The sequence below is a fragment of the Gobius niger genome (genome assembly GCF_951799975.1).
Source record: "Gobius niger genome assembly, chromosome: 15".
Lineage (NCBI taxonomy): Eukaryota > Metazoa > Chordata > Actinopteri > Gobiiformes > Gobiidae > Gobius > Gobius niger.
This window is the reverse complement of record NC_136866.1, coordinates 13222370-13245199: the sequence shown is the minus strand read 5'-3', so window position 1 is coordinate 13245199 and position 22830 is coordinate 13222370. Positions and strand designations below refer to the sequence as shown.

The 22830-nt window shown below is 43.9% G+C and overlaps 1 protein-coding gene across 2 annotated transcripts in view; it reads right to left on the bottom strand.

The window, feature by feature from the left end:
* jag2b (jagged canonical Notch ligand 2b) overlaps positions 1-22830 on the bottom strand; it is a 47290-nt gene that overhangs the window by 19719 nt on the left and 4741 nt on the right. For both annotated transcript variants that reach the window (XM_079572364.1, XM_079572365.1), the window contains exons 3-5: positions 6906-6963; positions 2990-3247; positions 1438-1498 (exon numbers count right to left, since the gene is read on the bottom strand). In XM_079572364.1, the coding sequence (XP_079428490.1) occupies positions 1438-1498; positions 2990-3247; positions 6906-6963 (377 nt within the window). The remainder of the gene's footprint in view (positions 1-1437; positions 1499-2989; positions 3248-6905; positions 6964-22830) is intronic.

Genomic DNA, 22830 nt, shown 5'->3' with positions numbered 1-22830 from the left:
ATTGTTTTTAGCTTTTTTTGGGCAGGCAGTATAGTAACAGTGATTTGGCGAGACTTCTTCATAATGCTAAATCTCCTCCCTGCCACAAGCACAAACATGTAATGACCAGTGTAGGCAGTGTGGGGGGCGTGTCTTGCCCAATTGCACAACATCAGGATGCATTTGGGCGACCCTTCGTGCAGTGCATACAGCTGTAAACTACTACTATAGCAAACTGTGGCTGACTTATGGGAAGGTGTCTGTTAATCAACAGTTTCTTCAACCTCAACCAGTCACTTCACATTTATAAACAAGCAATATACAGTGGGAGGAGCATCCGTAGCCAGGGGGTGTACTCGCTTATTCCTCACTGTCCTGTGATATTACATGGCCAATAAAAATATGATAAATGTAAATGTTTGGGTGGTGTTAGTTTAAGCAGATTGTTTACTCATTCTTGTGATTTTTTTTATTTTAAGATTACACCACATTTTATGAGCAATTTAGGCAGAAATGTAAGAAATTCGGTGTACTAACTTTTTCCTCCCACTGTGTGTGAATTGTCTTGCCCAAGGACACAACGGCAGTGCTCCGCCACAGTATTTTTAGCCACAACTTGAATCAACCAAAAATGTCCGGCATCTTCCCTTAAACTGCTCATCCTATTGTTATTCCTTGGCCGTGATTCAGCCTTACATCCTAAAATGGGAATGCGGTGCATCTTTCCCCATCCGCCAAGTGACCACGGGACGTTTCCATATCCGGTCAACGTGAACCCAGGGGGCAATCCGACATCACTATTATCGCACTCAGTCGTTTCCCACTTTTGGGGAGGAGGGTTACGTCCATAACACGCGCTTCCCCTCCTTCTGCCCCCTGCCCTTCAAGTAGCACTGCAATGCGGACACAGGGGGAGAGGATATGACCATTCCCGGCACGTTTTCTTCTTCTGGTCAAATTCACATGCTCGCAACTGCCTTTTATTCAGCGCAGAGACACGGGAAAGGCCTGTGTGTTGTTTGGTATTCTGTGGTGAATTTCGGGGAGGAGGGGGGGGGGGGGGTCTAAAAATACAAGAAGACAGGCGTGCCGTTGCCCTTTTTCTCTTCTGAACCGAGGAGGAGATGCCCCCACGAGGGAGGCAGGATCCTGACACAGGCAGCACTAGGTTTCAAAGGCGAGTCTGACTAATGGCGCCGAGTTCTACCATTTGAAATAAAAGCTAATAATAATATCTGAGCCTTCTACTAAATGTTCATGCTGCTGAGCGTTTAAAAATGTAAAATATAACGCAAATCTAATCGCCATCAGATATCTCTAGGTTGAATCAACTCCATCAGCATGCACTTTTCACCCCACGAAACAAAGCACATATAGAGCATTCTACATAGTGATAAAATATGCATTGGCTGAAATCTGGCAACATCGATGCAAGAAAGAAGTGTGCAGCTCGCTTACTTGCATTCCCCTGGGACAGAGCAGCTGCCGTGTAACAGGTTGCAGCCTTGTTTGCAGATCGCTGAAAGAGACGAGAGGGAGAAAAAAAAAATAGACCATTTAAGAAGGTGAGATTTTAATTCCCACTGGAACGCACACAGTGTTATTTCATCCTCCACATAAAGGGTACGGCAGTCAGATCTGTTGCAATTTAACATTCATTACAATACAGACAGAAGGAAAAGAGAATTTAACCGTGGTCTTATCCATGCACACGTTAGTCAAACATAGAATACAATTATTATTTGGAATGTTGTGACAGCACCCATGTCAACATTTGTTGTAGTGAAGTTATAGTGTGATGCAAAATGCTGACACATGAACAATTTGGTTGAGAAGTTCGGAGTCAGGTCTGAGTTGAGGCGAGCCCACATTTTTCATTCACTTTTTCCAGCACTTTGTCCCACTTTTTTGCTGCGTTTTTTTTTTTTTCATTCATTCTTTTGGGCCTTTTTTATAATGTTTTTGTCAGTCTTATGTTGCTTTTTTTTGTCTTTTTTTTAATGCTTTTCCTGTTTCGTTTTTGTTGCCATTTTGAAGGTAATTTCAAGAAACTTTTAGATCTGGGTAAAGCCAAACTGGAGATAATGTGCTTGGTCCAGGTGGAGGTTAATAAAGGGCGGTAATTATACCCCTTTGATTGAGTGAAATGTTACACAGTGTGGCTTTAAGCATAGGAAACAAAAAACATCATCGCAACTACACTGGAAATAAAAGATGATTTTAAATGTGTCAAATGGAGTACTTGCTCATAATAACACAACTTTCGTGCAGCAGTTCTTGAAAAGACACTGGCCGGGTAAGCTCTTCCTAACAAGTCTCGATGTGGTGCTGAGCGGGACAGCGGGGACAACTTTATAGCCTGACATGTACAACACTACCCCCACCCCCTCTTAAAAACAACCCTCCTCCTCCGCTCCCCCTCCTCTGTTCACCTATGCTCCTGTAAGGTCAGCTGGCTGATTTATGGCGGCCCCCCCACCCACAGGAGCACCTCCCAGCAGCTCCTCCGCTACCCTCCATCGTTTTTACAACGGCGGGCGACAAGCGCTGCATTTCAACGGCCTTGTATGTATACACAGCGGCCCCCGGGGTACGGCGTGTGGCTCCACAATCAAGCTGCAGCAAACACAGTTACCGCATTGACACAACTGTAATAGCAATAATTTGGCGTTTGTATAAAAGCCTACATGGGGAGATAGACTAGGCCACTGGAAAACTCTTGTCAAGGTGTCTTTGCTCATATTTCTCAGCAGTGAAGGACATTGTGTAATGGTTAAGTGCAACTTCTTCTATTAGTCAGGGAAGATAGCAGTGTTTCGCCTACAGTAATTATTAGTCCGACAGTCTAACTCCAAACCCTATTCTTTACAGCCATTGTCCTGCCCTGTCTTTAATGATGCATTGGTCGTCTCCCAGCGGGACACTGTACCGGGACCACCCCATGGACAGTGACTGATTGTACCCTTGAGAATGGGGAGGGGGGGGTTGTATTTGTTGTTCAGTCTCTTACCTGTCTTGCAGTCTGACCCCATCCACCCGTCCAGACACACTTGCGCCCCCGATGGCTCGCAGCGGTAGTGTCCGAAGTAGTCGTCCCGGGGAACACAGAGCTTGTTGCACTTGTTGCCGTAGTAGTTCTCGTCGCAGCGGACGCGGATGCGGTACGTGATGCGGGCCGTGGTGCCGTCGAAGGGGATGGTCTGCCAGGCGTCCCCCGGGTTGATCATCCCTGTGTGAATGCCCCGGTCGATAAGTAGCTCCTCGTCGTCTGCAATACAAAAGACAGGCTTTTATACAATGAAGGGGCGCCAAGGAACAACGTTTCAATAAGGGAATCAATAATGACGTTTAAGAGTGGTATTTCTGACTGTATGGATGTAAGAAAATTAAGAGTCTCATATTTTATCTTTCCTTGAAGGGGTTCATAATGGGTGATTCCAACGTTTTATCTGACTCAACTTAATCATCTATAATGTAACATCTCATACAGCCAGTGCATAGAAAGGTCACCCAGAGGACAGCGCCTCACAGCTGATTGACAGGTGATCAGTCATAGTCACAACCAGACTGCAACAACTTTGCTACTGAGACTGCACAGACAGAATGACAGCACTCCATCCTATCTACCCTCACATGAGTCATGAAAGATGATCCTCTAACACCACGGTGGAGTTAGATCAAAAAAATATCAGTTTGTGGACTTGTTAAATAAAAATAATAAAAGAAAATACTTGTTTGTTTTATTCTGTTCCGAAAACAAAAAGCTTTTATAAATGACATGAATGCATTGTCAACAAAGTTTGAGTCTATACTCTTTAGCCCCTTCCACGCCAGCTCTCACATTAAACATTGTTTTTCTTCGTGAGGCTCGCTGCTGAAGAAAGAAAGCAATCTTTATCACAGTGGGATCAACGCAGCCAAACAATCGTGTGGAAATAGGGGGTCTGTGATTTCCTCTGCTCCATGGCTTTGGGCTGCAGTGCAGCATAGACACACACACGCACACACCTTCCTCTGCTGGGGACTGACACAATGTCAGACTGAATTAAGCAACAATAACAGAAATAAACCCCGGCAGTTGCCAGATAGAGAACAATGGGCTCCGGGCTCGAGTCGAGCCGGTTACTTCGGTGTCTAAACAGTGAGCTGGGCGCCCAGGCCCTCCACTTCCTGCTCGATAAACACAAGGAAAACAGCCGGCTGCCTTTCCTGAGCACAGGGGTGGGGGGCGCACGGGGCGGGAGGCGGACATGACGCTGGGACTGAAGAATCTCTGACAAACCAGCTCCATCACTGACGTAGGACAAGACACAAGACTGTGCTGACTAAGGCTGCAGGGACAGGACAGCCAGGTAAACAACACTCACCAAATGTTTCAAGTTTCTGCAAATCTGTCCTGGAAATAACTGCATAGTTCTTTATCTCCAACCTGTAGCTCCTCAAAGGCTTTCTACATTTCTACATACGCTTCTAAATATTGTCACGGAAACTCAATTACTTCAAGCTGTGTCGAACTATCAGGTTGGGGACAAACAATCAGGGTTGAACAATTTTTTTATACCTCAGCTTACCTTGTTGAAACATCTGCATATAGTCCTTTATAATAATATCAGAAGCAGAAGGTGACAGACCTCAGTACTATCCACTGGATCAATGTCACAGGACACTAGATATTACACACCTTTATATCAGAAACAGAACACGAGCCTTCACCTGCACTCAAGACGAGGCTAGTTTTACTTGTAAATTAAAAACAAACAGGTGGATTTTTCTGCTCTCCTCCTCTTTGCGGCAGTAGGCATACATCCACACTTTTATTGTACATAATACATCGTGATATCACTTCCCACACAGCACTAAAACTAAACACAGCATAGAAGTACCACCAAGAAAGACATTCCAATTGCATAATGTCTGAGCAATTTGCTGCACAGCCCTTTCTTGATAATTTCAAATTATCATCAAAGACGAAGACACTCCTTTCTGAGCAGGTCGAGTCAATTCACTGTAATGAAAATGATTACATACAAGTATAGGAATCAAACATCCTGAGTCAGCCTACGCATCATCGCGACAGTCAGAACATGTTACGCAAAAAACCCCAAACCACAATGAATTTTAGTTCACCCTGTGGATATGTGCTGTAAAACTACAAACGACGAGAGAGATAATATCAGTTCTAATATGATTATACCACTCCTACTCTTAATGCTGAATCAGACAGTGACAATGCTATTTTTCCAGAGAGTCGGCTACCTGCAGTCAAAGCAATGCAACATCATCATCTCCATGGAGACGAGCCGGAGATGTCCTGCCTGCCAAAGTTACAAGTCAGGCCTGAGAAGAGGCGAGCCCGCTCAAAGTGAAGGACCATGTTTTTGAAGTTATTTTACAACAATAAAATCAGTAAACCAATTGTGTGGCTCAAAATATGACACACACATCCACCGCTCTTACTCAGCACTATTTGGACGCAAAAAAAAAATCAAGCTTCTGTGGAATTTCCTTTCATACATGTCAAAAACAGAAGGGAAATAACGGTAAGAGTGAAAGTAGAACTAATTTGTCGCTCTGTACTGTGCGCAAAACAAATGACAGGAAAGAATTAACCGGCCGAAACATCAAAAGTAATGACAGTAAATGTGAGCAATTATTGGGGCACACAAGCAGAAACAATCTAATCAAAAGACCACAATGTCCAAACCCATTTCTCCTCCATTGTCCTCCTCCGGTGGACGGGCTTTGAAGTGGCAGACACAACAGGATGCACGACTTGATATAGCCTTCAGTACTGCGCAAAAATGTGAGGTGTGAAAAAAATGCGAGCTAAAAGGTTATAATAAACATGGAACTGGCAGGTTTTCTGCTGAAGTGATGAGGCACTGACTCACGGCACAAATGATGCAAAAAAGTGAACACGTCTATATTTGTGAGATGTGTTCAGCTGTGCAGTGTGTTATAGCTGATCTGTGAGGAGGCTTTTGACCCAACCAAGAAAGAAAATAGTGTGCGCCATGTTAAGGGAACTTTGTTACTTTACAAGGATAACAGTGTTTTCTTTACAATTCCACACTTAAGCCACATTATTATTATACCAATGTTTTTCATAAGTTGCTTTACACCAGCTCAGACTATTAAAATGCGGGTCGGAAGCGCAATACACACTAATGGAATCACAAAGACGAAGCTAACAGGCTAACGGGCAAAGCTAACTGCGGGCTAGCGCCACTTAAACAGTATTTACAGCCAAGTTTGAGTGAAAAAACTGATCTCCATTGTGTAATTGGATGTACAATATCCCTCTCTCCCTTTGTCTTTTCTGTCAGTGTAGTATTTACTCTCATGAACAATTAATGAGTAAAAAAACGCAACATGCTACAACACCTGCAGTGGCGCTTATGGCCTCTAGGGACAAGAGTTACTTAGTACTACTTTAAACCAGTCACAATAAAGCATGAAAAACAGCAGCTTCTCAACACATCAAAGCAGGGTTGACACATCTACTCATTCAACTTTTCACTGGGCCCCTTTCCTTCCAGACTGCGCTACTGGTCAGACAGTGAAAAGAAAAAAAAAGAAAAAAAAAAAGATTGTTTCGAGTGTCCACCCAACGGACATAACTGAGGCAAAACAGGATACAGCTGGTCCACGCCAAAATAACTGCATCGACCCAAGACGTGAGAGCTTGATTGGAGAGCTTTGCTGGGCTACGGGTTGGAAACAAGCAGGTACCCAGTCAAGTAAATAAATAAGTGGCATTTTAGTTATGATGCTATTTCACCAAACAGAGATGATGACTACTTTACGCGTCTGCTTACGTGTAGTCGGGAGTGTGCTGCATTTACAATATGCATAAACAACTTCCTGTCAGGCCTAAAAATAGTTGAAATGAATGAAGATGGCCTATATTTAGGAAGTGAACTTACTGTTGTTCCGCGTGCCGTTGTCCCAGTCCCAGGCCTCCACTATCAACGAGAAAGTCCGCTGGAAAGAAGAAAAATGAAACATTGTTAAACTTGCGATCGCATATTGATAATCTACAGGTTTGTTGAGTTTTTGCTTCTTGAAAGATATTAAACGTAAAATTCCAGCAGGTTATATATTGCTATTTCACAAACGCACCCATCTACTTTGAAACTTGCCACCTTAAAAATTCCTGCACTTCTCTCACTGCAGACATCGAGCACTACACAATCCCCACACACACACACACACACACACTGGTGATGACGCAAAAATCGATTTCCTTGCTACTACGGAGCCTCGTAGGCAGCTCGGCCCCATTACTCGGAGGTGCGCTTGAGTTACAATGAAACCTAAAGACTCCAGGCAGATAAGGTCGAGTACGAGTGTGGGAAGATGCCAGAGAGGAGCTGGAGATGTTAGGAGAGGATCAACAGACTTTCCTTACAGAGCTCTTAGTGGAATTTGGTAAGATGCTACTACTTAGCCATGACGGCATTCGACCTAATAAAAAGCAAACAGGCACATCTGATACAGTGACAATGAAGGAGGAGAGAGGCTCAGATGTAACCCCTTTATGAGACGCTGGTGATGCTCTGCTTCAACCAACTTTATAGTTCCACTGCAGGGCTGGTATATTTTGAAGTTGATGTTACTTTGAATCTAAATAATATGAAGGGCAATTAATATCACCAAAATGAAAGGCAATACTACATAGTGCTGCCATGTATGAGAAAAGTCTATGGTAAACATAATTGGTGGCAAGTATTTCTAAGCATCCATTATGGGCATAAGGCATTCAAACAAATCACTGTAGATGTCGAATGGTTGGCCTGAACAGAACAAAACAAACAAAACAAATGGGCCTACGCTGCAGCTAGAGCCAAAAAGTGAAAATATCAGCCCAATTTCAACAATGAATGTAAAGGAAATAACACAATAAAGCCATGTATGATACAAGTGAGAAAAAAAAACAGGAGGTGCCGACAGTGGACAGGCCATTCAATCAAATGTTAACCGTTCTTTTGGGGAATTACAATTGCTGGGCACAGATACAATGTCTCCAGACAAGGTGACTTTGCTGATATTGGCAGTGTGATGTCTCCTCTGACTAGCTTCGTCCTTGGTTGTCAGTGAGGTAAATCAACGGTTAGGGGATTATCCCGTTTCACAGTTCACACCAAGTTATGCTTTACACTTGACCTGCAGTGAAGATATCATGAAACACTCACCACCGACTGACTACAGGAGGGACAGGACTTGATTTGTACAGCGCCTTTCACAGAAATGGACACAAAGCAGTTTACATGGGACAGTTTACATTCACTCCAGACTTGTTGGTGGCAAGTTGCTTTAATAGCCACAGCTGTCCTGGGGCAGACTGATGGAAGCAAGGCTGCCAATCTGCAACATCGGCCCATCTAACCACCACCAAACTATCTGTGCCACCCAAGCCCTCGCTAAGTGCTCAGGTAAGTTTTACTCATTTTGTTTCAGGAAAAGAAACACACCGACTGGTGTCAAACTGTATAGTTTAGTTCATTTACACAGGGCCCTGTCCAGACATCCTTCACTGCGGTGGCCCAAAGGGAACCGGCCCCCATCTTGAAGACTTTAGGCAAAACTAGAACGGAGACTTAAAGGCACACTGCGTAACATTTTGGACTATACTGTTGCCGTCAACACAAAACATGCTCCCAATGAGCAGCTCCACACAGAAAATGCTATTACTGCAGTGGGTAATCAAAGAATGGATTTGGATGAAGACCTAACCCGTTAAATCTCCAATTCTGCAGACTTTAGTCACATCTCCATGGAGACGAGATGGAGACGTACCCACTCCTGGTAACGTTACATGTCTTAGGAGAGCTGAGCCGCTCACAGCAAAAGCGCATGTTTGCTTGTACATTTCTGAGGTATTGTTCAATGATGAAAATATCCATCAGAAATTAAAGGCTTGTATTTCCATTTTACTTATTGGCTGAAATTCTAAGCGATGTGGCTTTAAAATTCTGATGAATTCGCATGCATTTGAATATGTGCATTTCTCCACAGTTGTCTGACAGGCACCAATACATTGTCGAATAATTCATTAACTTCATGTTATTTTTATTTTATTCATTTATTTATTTGTATTCATTTTCTGATTTTTTCTTTGTTATTTACTGAAACATATTGTGCTAAACTGGTTTAGTAAAATATTACAATATTGCAATACTCCAGATGGTCATCGAATATTGCAAAACTTATCCCAAGTTTGGTCTAAGTAAAGTGAAATTGAACTGTGGCCCCTCAGTACACCAAATCCTACAACACATCCCTGCATTTGTCCATAAATTACAACCATCTGTAGTAAAACTTCCCAACTTCTTGTGTTGCCATAATATAAATACATTTTGTATTGTAAAATCAAAGTATCTGATGTTTTCTGCAATCAACCATTTGTCAATGAACCATCAATAATCTATCTAAATGGCCAACTTATTGCACTTTTTTCAGCATGTACTGGTCTTGTGTTAGCCATATGTCACATTGTATATACATTAACCAGCAGCCATAATATCATTGGCCCCATGCGCGTTGGAGACGGAAAGACGTATACTCCACACTAATTGATTGTTCTGCTCGAGTGAGCCCGACTTGAGTAAACACATGGAAACTAACCACGCTAACCAGCATCGGCGCAGTAATCTAGCTGCTGCTGCGGGGCACACTGCTAGGCTACCAGCTGACCTAAATAACACCCATTACGTCACCACCAGCCACTGTTGTAGTAGCCACGGTGTGACTGCCCCTGACCTCTACTGTAATGTCATCGATAGGTCTCCGGCTTTGGGGAAGGAAAGGGGGGGGTGGGGGGTGGGGGTTCAGGGGGAGCAGGGAGGGGCTCGAGCCCGTAAAGTGGTTTTGTCCGAGGAAGTTTGAACGCGGCCGCAGGAGAAGGAGCGAGGAGACAGTAAACGCGTGGTGTTGATCTGGGGGGGACCAACAAGCCGCGGGCTGGTAGCTGTGCTGGGCTATGGGATTAAGGAGCTTGTCTGGCGCTGGGAGGAAGGGGAGGGGACTGTTATTGTGGAGCGCATGGGAGACTAGGATGGACCAGGATGGGACAGGGGGACAGGAGTGAGCCCGCCGAGGGGGTTGAGTGAAGCTAATCATTCCACGGTGGATGCTGGGGCGAGGTGATGCGGAGATGATTTTTTGAGAGGGAGAGTCCGGGGAGGGGGGTTCCTCAAGGCATGTGACCGGAAGCCCGGTGGCTAACCCGTCCGCCGCAGACGCACAACAGATGCGGCCTCAAAGATGGATTATTTGACATGAACGTGGATCATCCCACGACATGTAGCTCGGCTTCTGACCTTTCCACCCGTCTCCCCCCTCCCCTCCCCGCCCCAGTCTGAGCATGTGGGTGGGTGGGTGGGTGTGTATGCCAACGCACAAGGGAAACCACGAGTGGCAATGAATTTATTAGTGACAGGGGATAATGCCTCGCTTGTAAGACCACTGGAGCTCGATGCCGACACACGGCTACTCGGAGACACGTGGAAAAAAGCCCGAACAGGTGGCTTTGGGGTGACCTGCACCTTTTGGGATGCCCACATGTTGTAAACATTTAGGTAAACAGTCTCCTGGGCAAAGCCATGGATGGACTAGTCTGGTTTCCCACAGACCATCGCAGGCCGTGATTAGCTGGATTAAGTGACAGCTGCCCAAATGGTTGAACAAGATAGATGGATGGGCAAGGGGGGATAAAGGGGAGGGGTGGGGGAGGGAAGGGGGTAGGCTCCGGAACAAAGACCCTTGTCCCAACACCGTAACGCAACACAATCCCAATCAAAACCATTGTGCGTGAAGAGACCCAGTCAGCACGGGGAACAATTACTGTCAGCACTGCTATACCCACTCTGCCGCAGCTAGGGCTCGGGAGTTCAAAGATTCAGCCATAGCCGGACACTAGCATCCGCGCTCCTGGCCTGCGCACGATCCTAAATGTAATCACCTGCTCCACTTCGCCGCTCGGAACGGCCATCTTTTGACAGCGTGGAACAGTGATCTGCAGCCACAATGAGCCCCGTGTCAGTCAAATCACCCAAACCCTGCCCTGCCCCTTCTGGATTAGAGGATTTGCCTCAAGAAATCCGACATTTCAACTCAAGAAGAGGGGGGGCACTCTTAAATCAACGTGATACGTGCGTCTTTAGCAAGCAGAAGGTTTGCACGTGCCCAAAATGACCCCATAAGCCAAAAGCAATGTACGTAGGTATCAAATAGGAGTGTTCAGGATTTCGCAAATGTATCTTGATTGCAATATGGACAGTTATCTTCTTATAACATCAGTAATTGAAAATAAATCAGTCATGTGTAAAGGGGCTTTTTATATCCGGTTTGATGGACCATGGGTAGAGCCACAGGTGAAGGTTCCCACGCTAAAAGTGGCCTCGGCTGGGAGGAAGGTGGCCGTTTAAAAGAGAGCCCGGGGAGCGCAGGGAGAGGTGGAAGCCAGGGGCACGCTGGGGTCACTAAGCATGGGATCTGCACGCTCCGCTTTAAACAGAGGGGTCAGCGCTCCGCATGTGGCTGCTGCGTGTGTTTGCATTCGAAGAATACTAAGAATGTGAGAGCCCGGCTTGCCGTGTAATCCCATGCCAAAGATCCTAGTCAGCCAACAATTCGCTATCAACGGCCGGTGATGGGATGGGGGGGGGTTGAATGGGATCTGAGGCTTGATTGACTTAGCTGGAGCCTATACCTAGATCCAAACGCCATCCGAAAAAGTTGAGCTCTTCAAACGGCGAGTTCCCGTAAGGACTTCGCAGCAACAACGCAAGCCTTTAAAGTTTGTTGTTCCTATGAGACAAACGAACCTCGAGTTGTGTTTTGCCTCATTCAGACACGTTTGAGTAACTACATTCTTCCAGTGTCTCTCTTGCCCTCTCATGCTGATGTCATGAGGTGGCGCTCCCCCTGTTTCGAAGTTCAGACAGCTTCCCCAAACGTCAGCGCTCAAATTACCTCCACTACAAATTGTGTCCGGCTAATATGTAGCAGCCGATATTATGGTCTTGTTTGGAAAAGTCCTTGTATGCCAGTGGAGGAGCCGAGAGGCTTTAGAATTTTTTTTTGGTTTTACTAAAAAATGTGGATTAATTTTTTTCACATTCACATACGATTGTCTGAGGGGGCATTTCATCTTTAGAAACTAAACTAGTGTTCCCTTGACAATAAAAATTTATACATATGGAAAAACTTCGGCCTTGTTTTTTGGAGTTCAAAGCACAATGAAAGCTAGTTTGAAAATAAAAGGAAGCTAAAAGAAAGGCTAGACTTCAAATATTTTAACATACAAGATTACTTTGGCATCTGTAGAATGTAGACATTGTCCTTGGAAAAATGACTACATTATTGAGAAGTTGTGGAAAACCTTGATTCAGTGAATTGCATTAAAAAAAAAGCTCATTGTGGAAATAATCGTTTGTTTCCAGGTGAAAATGCACAAGTTCCTAAACCTGTAAATTGAAGAAAGAGTTCTGCCTCCAGTGCCTCCGTTTAAAAAAAGACAACCCAAAAGAAGAAGTGTCCCAAAGTTTTAGGAACAGTCTGGAACAATGTCACGTATTGAACCTTAAACCTTGGGTCAGTTTTGGGTTCCCATGGCACCTCTCTCCCCTTCCCAGTTCCCCCGGGGAGGTCCGCGCTGACATCTCCTGATTTATTGCCTTCTGATGGGACATGAGGCCATCCCGATTCATCCCGTGGCCAGTAATCGCCGCATGTAATCTTCATTAATCTGAGATGTCAATCCCAGCTTTCGATTTTACCAGGAGGACTGGGTCTACAGTGCTGTTCCAGCGTGGAGCCAGCGCCGCAGTGCCACTCGTGTTGAAGCACAGGGCAGTGGACACACAAACACCATGCCAGGACACGTTTGGTACGGCTCCCAAAACGCTCCCGACAAATCCATGATCGTAAATCCATAATGTATCTGCGAGATAACGGAATGCGGGGCTGTTGGAAATTGCTTGAGGCCTATACAGCACAGGTGTAATGACTCTTTTTGACTTGTTCAAATAATCGCACTGAAGTATCGCTGCTGCTTCATGTGCGCTCTTTTTGCAGTTACTTTGACCATTTCTGGATCCATCTATTCCTGCTCAAACTACATGCAATTGGAAGCACCGAGTGGTTCGCACTATTGACTATTCTTTTAGGTTGACGAGATCTGCATATAGACTCTCGAGTAGGGGTTCCCAAACTTTTCAGGCTACGACCCCCAAATCACTCAAACAACTCGGGGGGCCCCCTTCAGTAAAATGTAATTAGCTTTTCTAAACATTAAAAGGGGCAAAACATTCAAAATCTGGTTTAATGGCATCAGTTTGGATACTGTGTTTTGACATTTGGCTTAAAGCAGAACTAAGTAACTTGTTTACTTTAATAAGCACTTTTCCTGGGTCCTTCTGGAGGTAATACAAGTGTTAATGGGATGATTGGGGGGTCATTCATCTCCCCCTGGTGTCTCTCGCCAGAAAACAAATGCAACTTCGCTGCCCCCGGGTCGGAGCCACCAATACACACTAATGGAACCATGAAGAAGAAGCTAGCCGGCTAACGGGCAAAGCTAGCTGCTGGCTAGCGCCGCTTAAACAGTATTTACAGCCAGGTTTGAGTGAAAAATTGGATGTACAATATCCCTCTGTCCCTTTGTCTTATCTGTCAGCATAGTATTTACTCTCACAGACAGAGTAAAAAAGCGCTTCATGCTACGACAACTGCAGTGGCACTTATGGCCTCTAGGGGCATGAGTTACTTGATACTTTTTTTACATTTGCGACATTGAATTTGATGTATTTTTTTATTTATTTTGTGAAATGAAAGCAGTACTGTCTCCAAATCATCTTGTGAGTGCGACTCCCACTTTTGGAACCACTGTTCTAGAGGGATAGGTCAAATTCAGGGACGAAAAAGTTCTATTCTATGGCACCTCTCACATGCAACAGCCTTTCACATCAGATCAGTTGCACACCAGAGTCCCTCCATATTCATCTCTAAGCCTAATTCTTTTAAAACAGAAAAAGAAAACTATGCGAGCGAAGACATGGAAAAAAAAAAACACACTTTTGACATTCACCAGGAGCGTGGCCTCGCAGCTAATCTCAACCTTCTCAATCTGCTGCGGGGCTGGGATCAAAGACCTCCAGCGGTAAAATCCATCACAATGTGGCAATCGCTAGAGCTGGCGCCGAAATTTGGATAAGTTTCGGCACATTTGTTCTGATGGATTTTCTTTTTTTTAACAGTGGACTTTATTGTTTTAATAGTATTTCATCCCCTGAAGTAGAATTATACAACAAGCCAAAAGCAGCATGTTATGACAGACGGTGTCACTGTAACATGCCCAGGCCAAGTGCAGTCTTCACATTTCTCCAGAAAAGCAATGAAGTGTCCAGGTTGACGCCCCTTTTTGGTGCATCCTTCTCCATTATGCCTAAAAAGTATAGAGTTAGCGAGTTTTTCCCTTCTCTGTTGGGTAGGAGGGTGTAGGGACAGGGGATACCCTTATATTTCGCTTTTTTTATTCCAGGATTTTGTTCTCCACAACATCTCATTTTGTGGACAAGGGTAAAGCCGACGTCACAAAAAGTACAAGTCTCCGAAGGTACAAACGATCCACCCAGAGGCAGCCCAAGGGTGCGCAATATACCTTTGCATCAAATAAAGCGAAGACGGCCCCGCCAGATATAGAAATTGACAGGGCACGTTGAATAGGTTGCCTGCCAGGAGTCGCGTGCCAGGAGATGTGGTACTGAAGGCGAGGTATTTGGCCGGTGCACTGTGGGCCGGCTGTGCCTTCACTCCCTCACACACAAACACACACACACACACACACACACACACGGACCATTGAGCACGCGACGCTACTATGCCAACAGGGTCATTAGCCATGCACTTCCAATGCAACAAACCCCTCCCCTGCTGCTGCCAATTAACCAGCGCCATGCGACACCGCGCAACATGTCAAACACGCGCACCAGAAAGCACTTTTCTTTAAAAACAAACATGCAAATTAATGAGTTGAGCACTAGTTCGGGCGAAACATTCACAGACCGTATTGGAAGTCAGGGCAGAGACAACTTTATTGATAGATTAAGTGCGAAACTGTCTCTCTGAAACATTTCCAATTGGATGATGATTTGCTTAGGCTTGGTTATTGGCAGACAGTCAGCCGGGCCTAAACTCATGCATTGACTTGAACGCAAAATAGCTCAGCGTAAATTAGGAGATGTGCGTGTCTTTATTTGGACTTGCAGAAGGTTTAGCTGGCGACGTGCCGAGGTATTAAGAATGCAACATCGCACATTTATGGTGCACTGTCAAACAAAACACTTTGTGGAGGCAAATGATATAGCAGAAATGCCACCATATTCGAGGTCAACTGATATATCGGCCGGCTGATATATCGGGCCAATATTTGGGGATTTTATAATATCAGCTATCGGCCGATATCTCCGGGGCTTTAAAACGACTGAAGTTAGTTTCACTAAATCGAAGTGAATATGGACATGCTGCAGGTCACTTTGAAACAAAGAACCTGGAGAATTCAATGACTGAGTTAGTTTTAACCACCGCAATTGTAATTTTTGATCCTTGCGCAGCAACAGTATGCTAATGCTAATGGCAGCATGCTAACGCTAACGGCAACTAATCAAAGCTGGGACAGAAACTATGATTGAATCACCTAAAGTAATGAAATAAAATTGTCCATTGCAGACGCAGCCAAGTATTACCGTTTTTCACAGAATTAATAGACCAGACGTTTGAAAAATATCAGTCAAAAATATCGGCACCAGCAAAAAATAATCCCCGAAAATCGACATCGGCCTTAGAAAAACCCATATCGGTCGGCCTCAACTATTAATGCAATAGTGATAATATTTCAAAAGATACCAAGTCAGAATGCATGTCTAATGGTATTGTTCACAGAATTACAAGACTTTTTCTTTCGCACAAATTACCATCCAAATACCCCTACTAAATTCCAACTCTGGTATTCCGCAGTCGTCTACGATACACACACATCTGACATGTTGGGCCTCCCGATTCCTCATATGCAGAGCCACGGGACCCCATACTGCGGACCACGTCTCCAGCAGAGTGCCATTATCATTTCAAACAGGTCCAGCAACACAGCAGTGACAATTTAACTGCCCATGTAATGACAAGCTCTGACCCCCCTTTGCTGGGAGCCAACTGCACCTGCACAGCCCCCCCACCCCTCAATTCTATTAACCTACAAAAATGCACAGGCGGTGGTTTAAGCCAGAGGTAGATTGGCAACGGAAATATGCACAAGCAGAAACATCACTCCCCGCCGCTCATCTGCATTAACAGCGTCACCTGCAGCATACGGAGCGAGCCTATTACATGACACACACGATTACCCACAAAGCTTAGTGCCAGAATTAGCTTTAGGGTAAGTGGGAGCAAACAATGCCAGGAAACTGCGTATTTGTTTCGACACAGATGTTTAATGGCAACGAGCGTTAATTCCACAATGATGCATCGGGGACAATGTGCAGGATGGAAGGAAGGCATAGCAGAGCAAAAATGCGAGATTGTAAAAACATTTTTTTTTTTTTTTAAGATCACTTAAAACCTCCATTCTTCAATCACGGATGAACTGGATTTTTACAATTGGATAGAACTCAACTCCATCACGTGAGAAAACAGCAACTTAAGGGCAACATGGCACCAAGATAAAACACTATAGGTAAGAGTAGATATTGTTTACAAAGACATGGCTCCAGGTAACGGTTTTAATTGGATGATGTGACTAAGCAAATGGGGCAGAGGAGGGAAGCCGAGTTGGTTGCAAAACTATGGGACTGCCAAAACAAGGCAACGAAAACACACATTAACAAAATCTTATGAAAATGTAACGCCAAACGTCACACAAATAAAGGCAATGAATAAACACTGCTTACGTGCAATGAAAAATATGTAGCAAACATGGTTGTGGTGTACCTTTCAGTATGAGGAAGAACAAAACAAAATGTTCTCATTAAAGTTAAGCCCCCCCTTCACAAACAACACTGCACTCGAAATCTGCCAATCTCCAAGTATCTGCCGGGATGCGACTCAACTAATAAGACGATCGATCAACATCGCATACAATCCTCCTGCAAAGTCACAATAGTCATTCAACTGATCAAGCTGGAATAAGCTATAAGAGTAAATCCACATTGGGGGATTGTAATGTTGTGAACAGCAATTTTCGACTCATTACAGCGTTAGCAACCTCTCAACGCTTCCTCCTGCTTTACGGTTATTGATTAGGGACTTGGGGAAGAGGTCTGTGGAGGGGCGTAAACGGGCTGGCACACTTTTATATTCTCATTAAAAGAAGCCAGCGGTCCTTACGGCTTATACACACGCAATCCAAGTCTATACTTCAAAACACTTTATCATCTTCATCACAAGAAACGGAACAGAATTGTTTGTAATATGTAAATTGTATCCAAGCTCAGAAGCTCATACATAATGCTCAGAGTATGAGCTACTCGTGCTAGCCCACTTCATACCTTTTATCTGACCTACACACAAAAGAAAAACATTACATGGACAAAATGCAAGGTACTGCTAATAGGTAATGCAACTGACAATTATTTCATGAATCAGCTTTTTTTTATTAGCAAATTAAAAATAACATTTATTTACAAAACTTTGCACGTGTGAAGGCAGGTTGACATTTCACTTAGGGCTTCGATTTGTGTTAGAACAATCGAATAATCAATAGCGAGCGGGACTGAATTACAGGTGAGCGGCGCAGCCCTGAGACCAAACGAGGACAGAGGAGGAAAAGGAGGGAGCGGGGGTGGAGTGAATCGAAGGAGAGAGAGAGTGAGGGAGGAGGGGTGGGGGAGCACCAGGAGAGCAATAGAATTGTTTACTAGCAGCGGTCGCCAAGCAACAGGACCTGGATCAGGTGTGGGTGCAGCCCAAACCATAAAATACAGTGCATCAGAATCAGAGGGCAGTGAACGGGTAAGCAACACAACAACAACAACAATAACAACAACAAACTGGCTCTTGGTTTTGTTGTTGCTTTGTATAGACAGCGTTTTCTCGCGTCTTGTCCCCGTAGGAAAACTTGCCACACAAATTTGTTCGGAAGCCCAGAGGAAACCCATTCAGAAATAGACTTAACATACAAACTTCACACAGACTGGCCCCACGCTAAAACCCAAAGTGCTGACCTCTCTGCCCCCATCGCTGCGGGTTATGTCATTGCCCTGTTAATGCCCGTTTTTCATCTCGACTTGGCTGGCACCGCAAAATAAGACGGAATCTTTTCTGAAGCGCTTCTTTCTTGGTGTTAAAAAGCCGCAGTCCCATTTCTAATATTAATTTAGCAACAATTACAATGTCCCAGTTCCGAAGCGCGGGAAGTTAATAGATTCTTTCTCACTCGGAAGTGTTAGGAATCAAAAGGAGGACGCCAAAGAAGCAGAAAGGATTAGCCAACAGAGTCTCCAATACAAATAGTGGCAGAGGGGTTTGCTCTTCTGATCGTAGGAACCCCTAACTATAGATGTACTTCATTCTAAACCGAAACCTCCACATTGGAATGCATTTTCTACCACAGCAGTGACGCTCGTTTGGCTTCTCTTGCCACGCTGTAAAATCATCTGCATACCCTCCATTGCATAAGAAATTGGACATCCCTACTCTCAGCTTGGTCATGCGCCAGGAGTAGATGTAAATCGCATATGCAAACAGCTAAACGCAGAGAGCATTGGCCGCCTTTCAGATATGCCAATTGGCGGATCAACCCAATTAGCGTGAGATTTATTAGCCTGTTAGAAGTACAGCCTGTAATAGTGACGGGCGCTGCGACGAGGTCTCGCGGCGAGGGAACCACTGTTTGCACTTCTATACGCAGTCGACCAAAGCTATTCAAATACTTTGGGTTTGCTCCAGGAAAAACAAAATCAGAGAGAGAGAGAGAGGGAGAGAGCAGGTCTGAACAGATTAACATGGTTTAAACGGGAACTTGACCATGTGCTTCTAGCGCTTATGGGATGATGGACGTCCAGATATCGACTGTAAAGCTGGAAAAAGCCAAAGGCAAATCAATGCAGGCATGTCTTCTTTATCAGAGTAACTTAATGGTACAGTGTATTAGCTTAGGAAAGGTTACCAAGTTCATACCAACAATGTGTATCAATATACGTTCTAGGGCTGCACGATATATCGGGAAAAAAATATATATCGTATTGTGATATTGGGTGATGCAATATCTGTATCGCAGTCACAATATATCGCAACATCACTAAAGCCTTTATCGGACACTGAGGTCAACACATTTTTTTGCAAACTTTTTTGCAAAAACGAACAAGGCGTTGAATTTATAAATGTGTTCAATTATTGTCTTGTTTTGGTCCGGCTGTAGTGTTCTGATCTCTTGTTTTGCCACAATTTGCTAAAAAAATAGTTACCATTTGTGTTTCATTAGAATGGAACATGTCGTGTTGAAATGGTTTAGTGAAACATCGAAATAATATCGTCATTGCGATATTGCACAGCCGTATCGTATATCGCAAGTCACAGCGTTCAGTGTGTTTTTGACATTGATGACTCTTTTGTCAGTCCAAAGCCTAGAACAATGGAGTCATATCATACAGGGGGCGATCTGGACATAGGCACAGTGGTCAAATACTGTGGTATAACATAGAAACTGCCATTTCTCTGGCAAAATAAGATTTGCCAACTGTTTTATTACGGTCCTTAAAACTAAAACTTGCTAAAAGAATACTTTAAGGAAATCAAAATTGCTATTTTTTGGTATCTTTTCCTAAACCTAATCTGCACCCATAACACGGTACTTTCGGACACACATCCCGGCTGAAGAGATACAGTTACAGAAAGAGAAAGAGAGAGAGAGAGCAAAATAAATTCCACCGGCAATTTCATTAGTGTTCAAATGGAAGTAGCTAAGACATGACTCTCTCTCTGCTCACCAAAAGGAAACCCAACCAGAGGCACAAATTCAGGCCATGCCATGATAATGCAGATACACAGTACCTTGAAGTGACCTAATATTGCTAAAATTTGGACAGATATAAGCATTTCTCAGAATAAGTGAAAAAGACTAACCAAAACTAAAATAGAAAATTCAGCTTTCACCTTGAGAGGCTTTCTCAGCAAATAATCCTTTAGCAGAAGGCTGGGTTTACACGGATTTAGACCAGTTCTCGTAAGTTATGTATATATACAGCCTGCAGGTAAAAGATAGTTTGCAGCTGACGAAGCCACTTGAAGTGAGAGGCACAAATGTAAAACAACCCAGTGCACATGACTTGAAAACCTTCGTCTACAATGGAAAACCACTCAAAGCTTACATAAATATTTGTCCAATATTGTGGCATTTTCTTATTGATCAACCATTGCACCAAAAAAACAGAAACAAGATGATCCAAAGTGGATAACTTGTAAGCAAAAGCATCTTAAATTTGCCTTTTCCTCATCACTACACTGACTACAAACTGAACACATAATACTCCTGTCCGGTTTTTGAGAGGGAAGTCTTAAGAACAATCTCTGGCTGGTGGTGAAAGCAGAGCAGCCCTGGTGAGTCCCAGCCCACAGAGAAACCCACGAGCGTAGGCTGAGCATCACTCTCCTCACGGTGTAAGGCGAGCCAATACAGGGGGATCACTGGACGCCTTCCAAAGAGATGCATCGCTATTCACACAGTGGAGGAAGCGTCAAATATAAACCACTGCTATGCACTTTGTACAATACCGAGATCATTATAAAAGAAGGAATAACGACATAACTCTATAAAGAGGTAAAATAGGGAGTCATAATATCAAAATGAAAGTGAAAGCTGTGTGCCATACAACTAACAGGCCATTGTACAAAGCAGGGGGTGTGCTTGTATAAGCTTCTGTACTGCAATACTTTATTACAAATTAAATCATGATATGATATGATTGCATTGTTTTTGTTTTGGTTATTTAGGATGAGGAATGTCAATTTCAGAGACTGCAATGACGTATTCATTATTATATCTATCCTATGGTTACTATATCGATTAGAGGTCGACCGATATGGGTTTTTCAAAGGCTGATGATGATTTTGGGGGATTTTTATTGGCCGATGCCAATATGCCGGTCCGATATTTTTAACCAATATTTTTGTTCTTTCAAAATGTGTGGTCTGTAATCCTGTAAAAACACAAATACTTGGTCACTCCAGCAGTGGCCGATTTTATTTAATCACTTTAGGTGATTCAATCGTTTCTGTTCCAGCCTTGATTAGCTGCCATTAGCATTAGCATGCTGTCCTTAACATTGGCATTAAACTCACTCAGTGATTGAATACTCCCGGTTCCGAGCTTCAAAATGACATGCAGCATGTCCATATTGACTGAGGTTTAGTGAAACTTGTTTCTGTTTAATAAAGTTGTAGCTAACCAAGTTTCATGTTCCCCTGTTACCGTGACGTCTAAGACGGGCCGCTTTTTAAAGCCCTGACATAGCGCTTTCCAATGCAAAAAACGGGAAGTCCCCATCATTTTCAGTCCCTGAGATATCGGCTTTTAATTGGCGTTAGACCGGCCAATAGCCGATATTGTAAAATACCCAAATATCGGTCTCTAATGTCGATCTCTAATATAATCTTAGTAGATTGTTTTCTTTGTAGGATCGATATGGATAGATGATCTGGGGGGCCACATACTAGAGCCAAAAACTTTATACTATATGACATACTGTACAAGATGAGCTAAGGTAACCCAGCTTACTTTTAGTTTTGTAGTGCCATATTATACATGGCTAATACAAACCCTTCCTCTAAAACTTTACTTGCAACTTCGACGGGGGGAAATGGGATGTCCCGCCTTTTCTGTGCAGATGTGCCGACTGCCAACAATACAGCCACAATAGACAGTGACTTAAAACTTTTTTGCATCACTTTTCAAGGATTATCCCCAGGGCTAAGACAATGCCAGCTGCAACTGAATGAGTGCTGAAATGAACAGCTGTCCAGATGACACCAGCCAATAGCACACACTGCATCTTTGTTTGTTGGAGCCATAGACAGGCTTGTTGTGACATCTGCCACGGCTATAGTGGCCTGTTACCGGGAGCTGCCCACTTCTGAGACAGAACACAAAAGCTCGGAGTCACAGTAGAAATCGGGTGGGGGGATAAGACAATGTAAGTAAGTAGCACTTTCACGTATTAGGTGCAGCAGGTAGCATCTGGAATGGAATAAAATGAGAACGCTGAACGGGGGCAATTGAGGACAAGCCTGAACAAAGTTTCACCTAAACCAGGACAAAAAGAGCGTAATGACAGAGTGAATTTGGTCTACAGCCGGTCAAACCAACCAAGTCAGGATGGAACGATCAGGAATGTGCAGGTAGACATCTTTGATTGGGTGAATGGGCTCCACAGAAAGAACATTGACTAGACAGTTAACAACATAAGAGAAGGAAAATCACTTTGTACCTTTTTTGTTGCTCTTGGACACTAAATCGTCTAGGCTGGATTTACTAAACCAGGAGGGAAAAGAAACAAAACTAAACAAGGACTAACCAAAGGCCAAACCAGGACACTGAACGCTAAAACAAAATGTTGAGAAAGTGGAATCTTTGCTACGATGGAACATGAACGGACGACTGTGAACATACGCAGACAAGCAAGAAGGACAAACCAAACGTAAACTTCAAAGCAAAACTATCCCATAACCAGAAGAATCATGCACACCACAGTTTGAGGAATATCAGCATGGATAAAAAGGTAAAAGAAATGAAAACGCAGTATTCCTCAGGTGTGAATTTGCCCCCGACTGAGAGCCCACCTGACGCTGAACAAAGGCCAT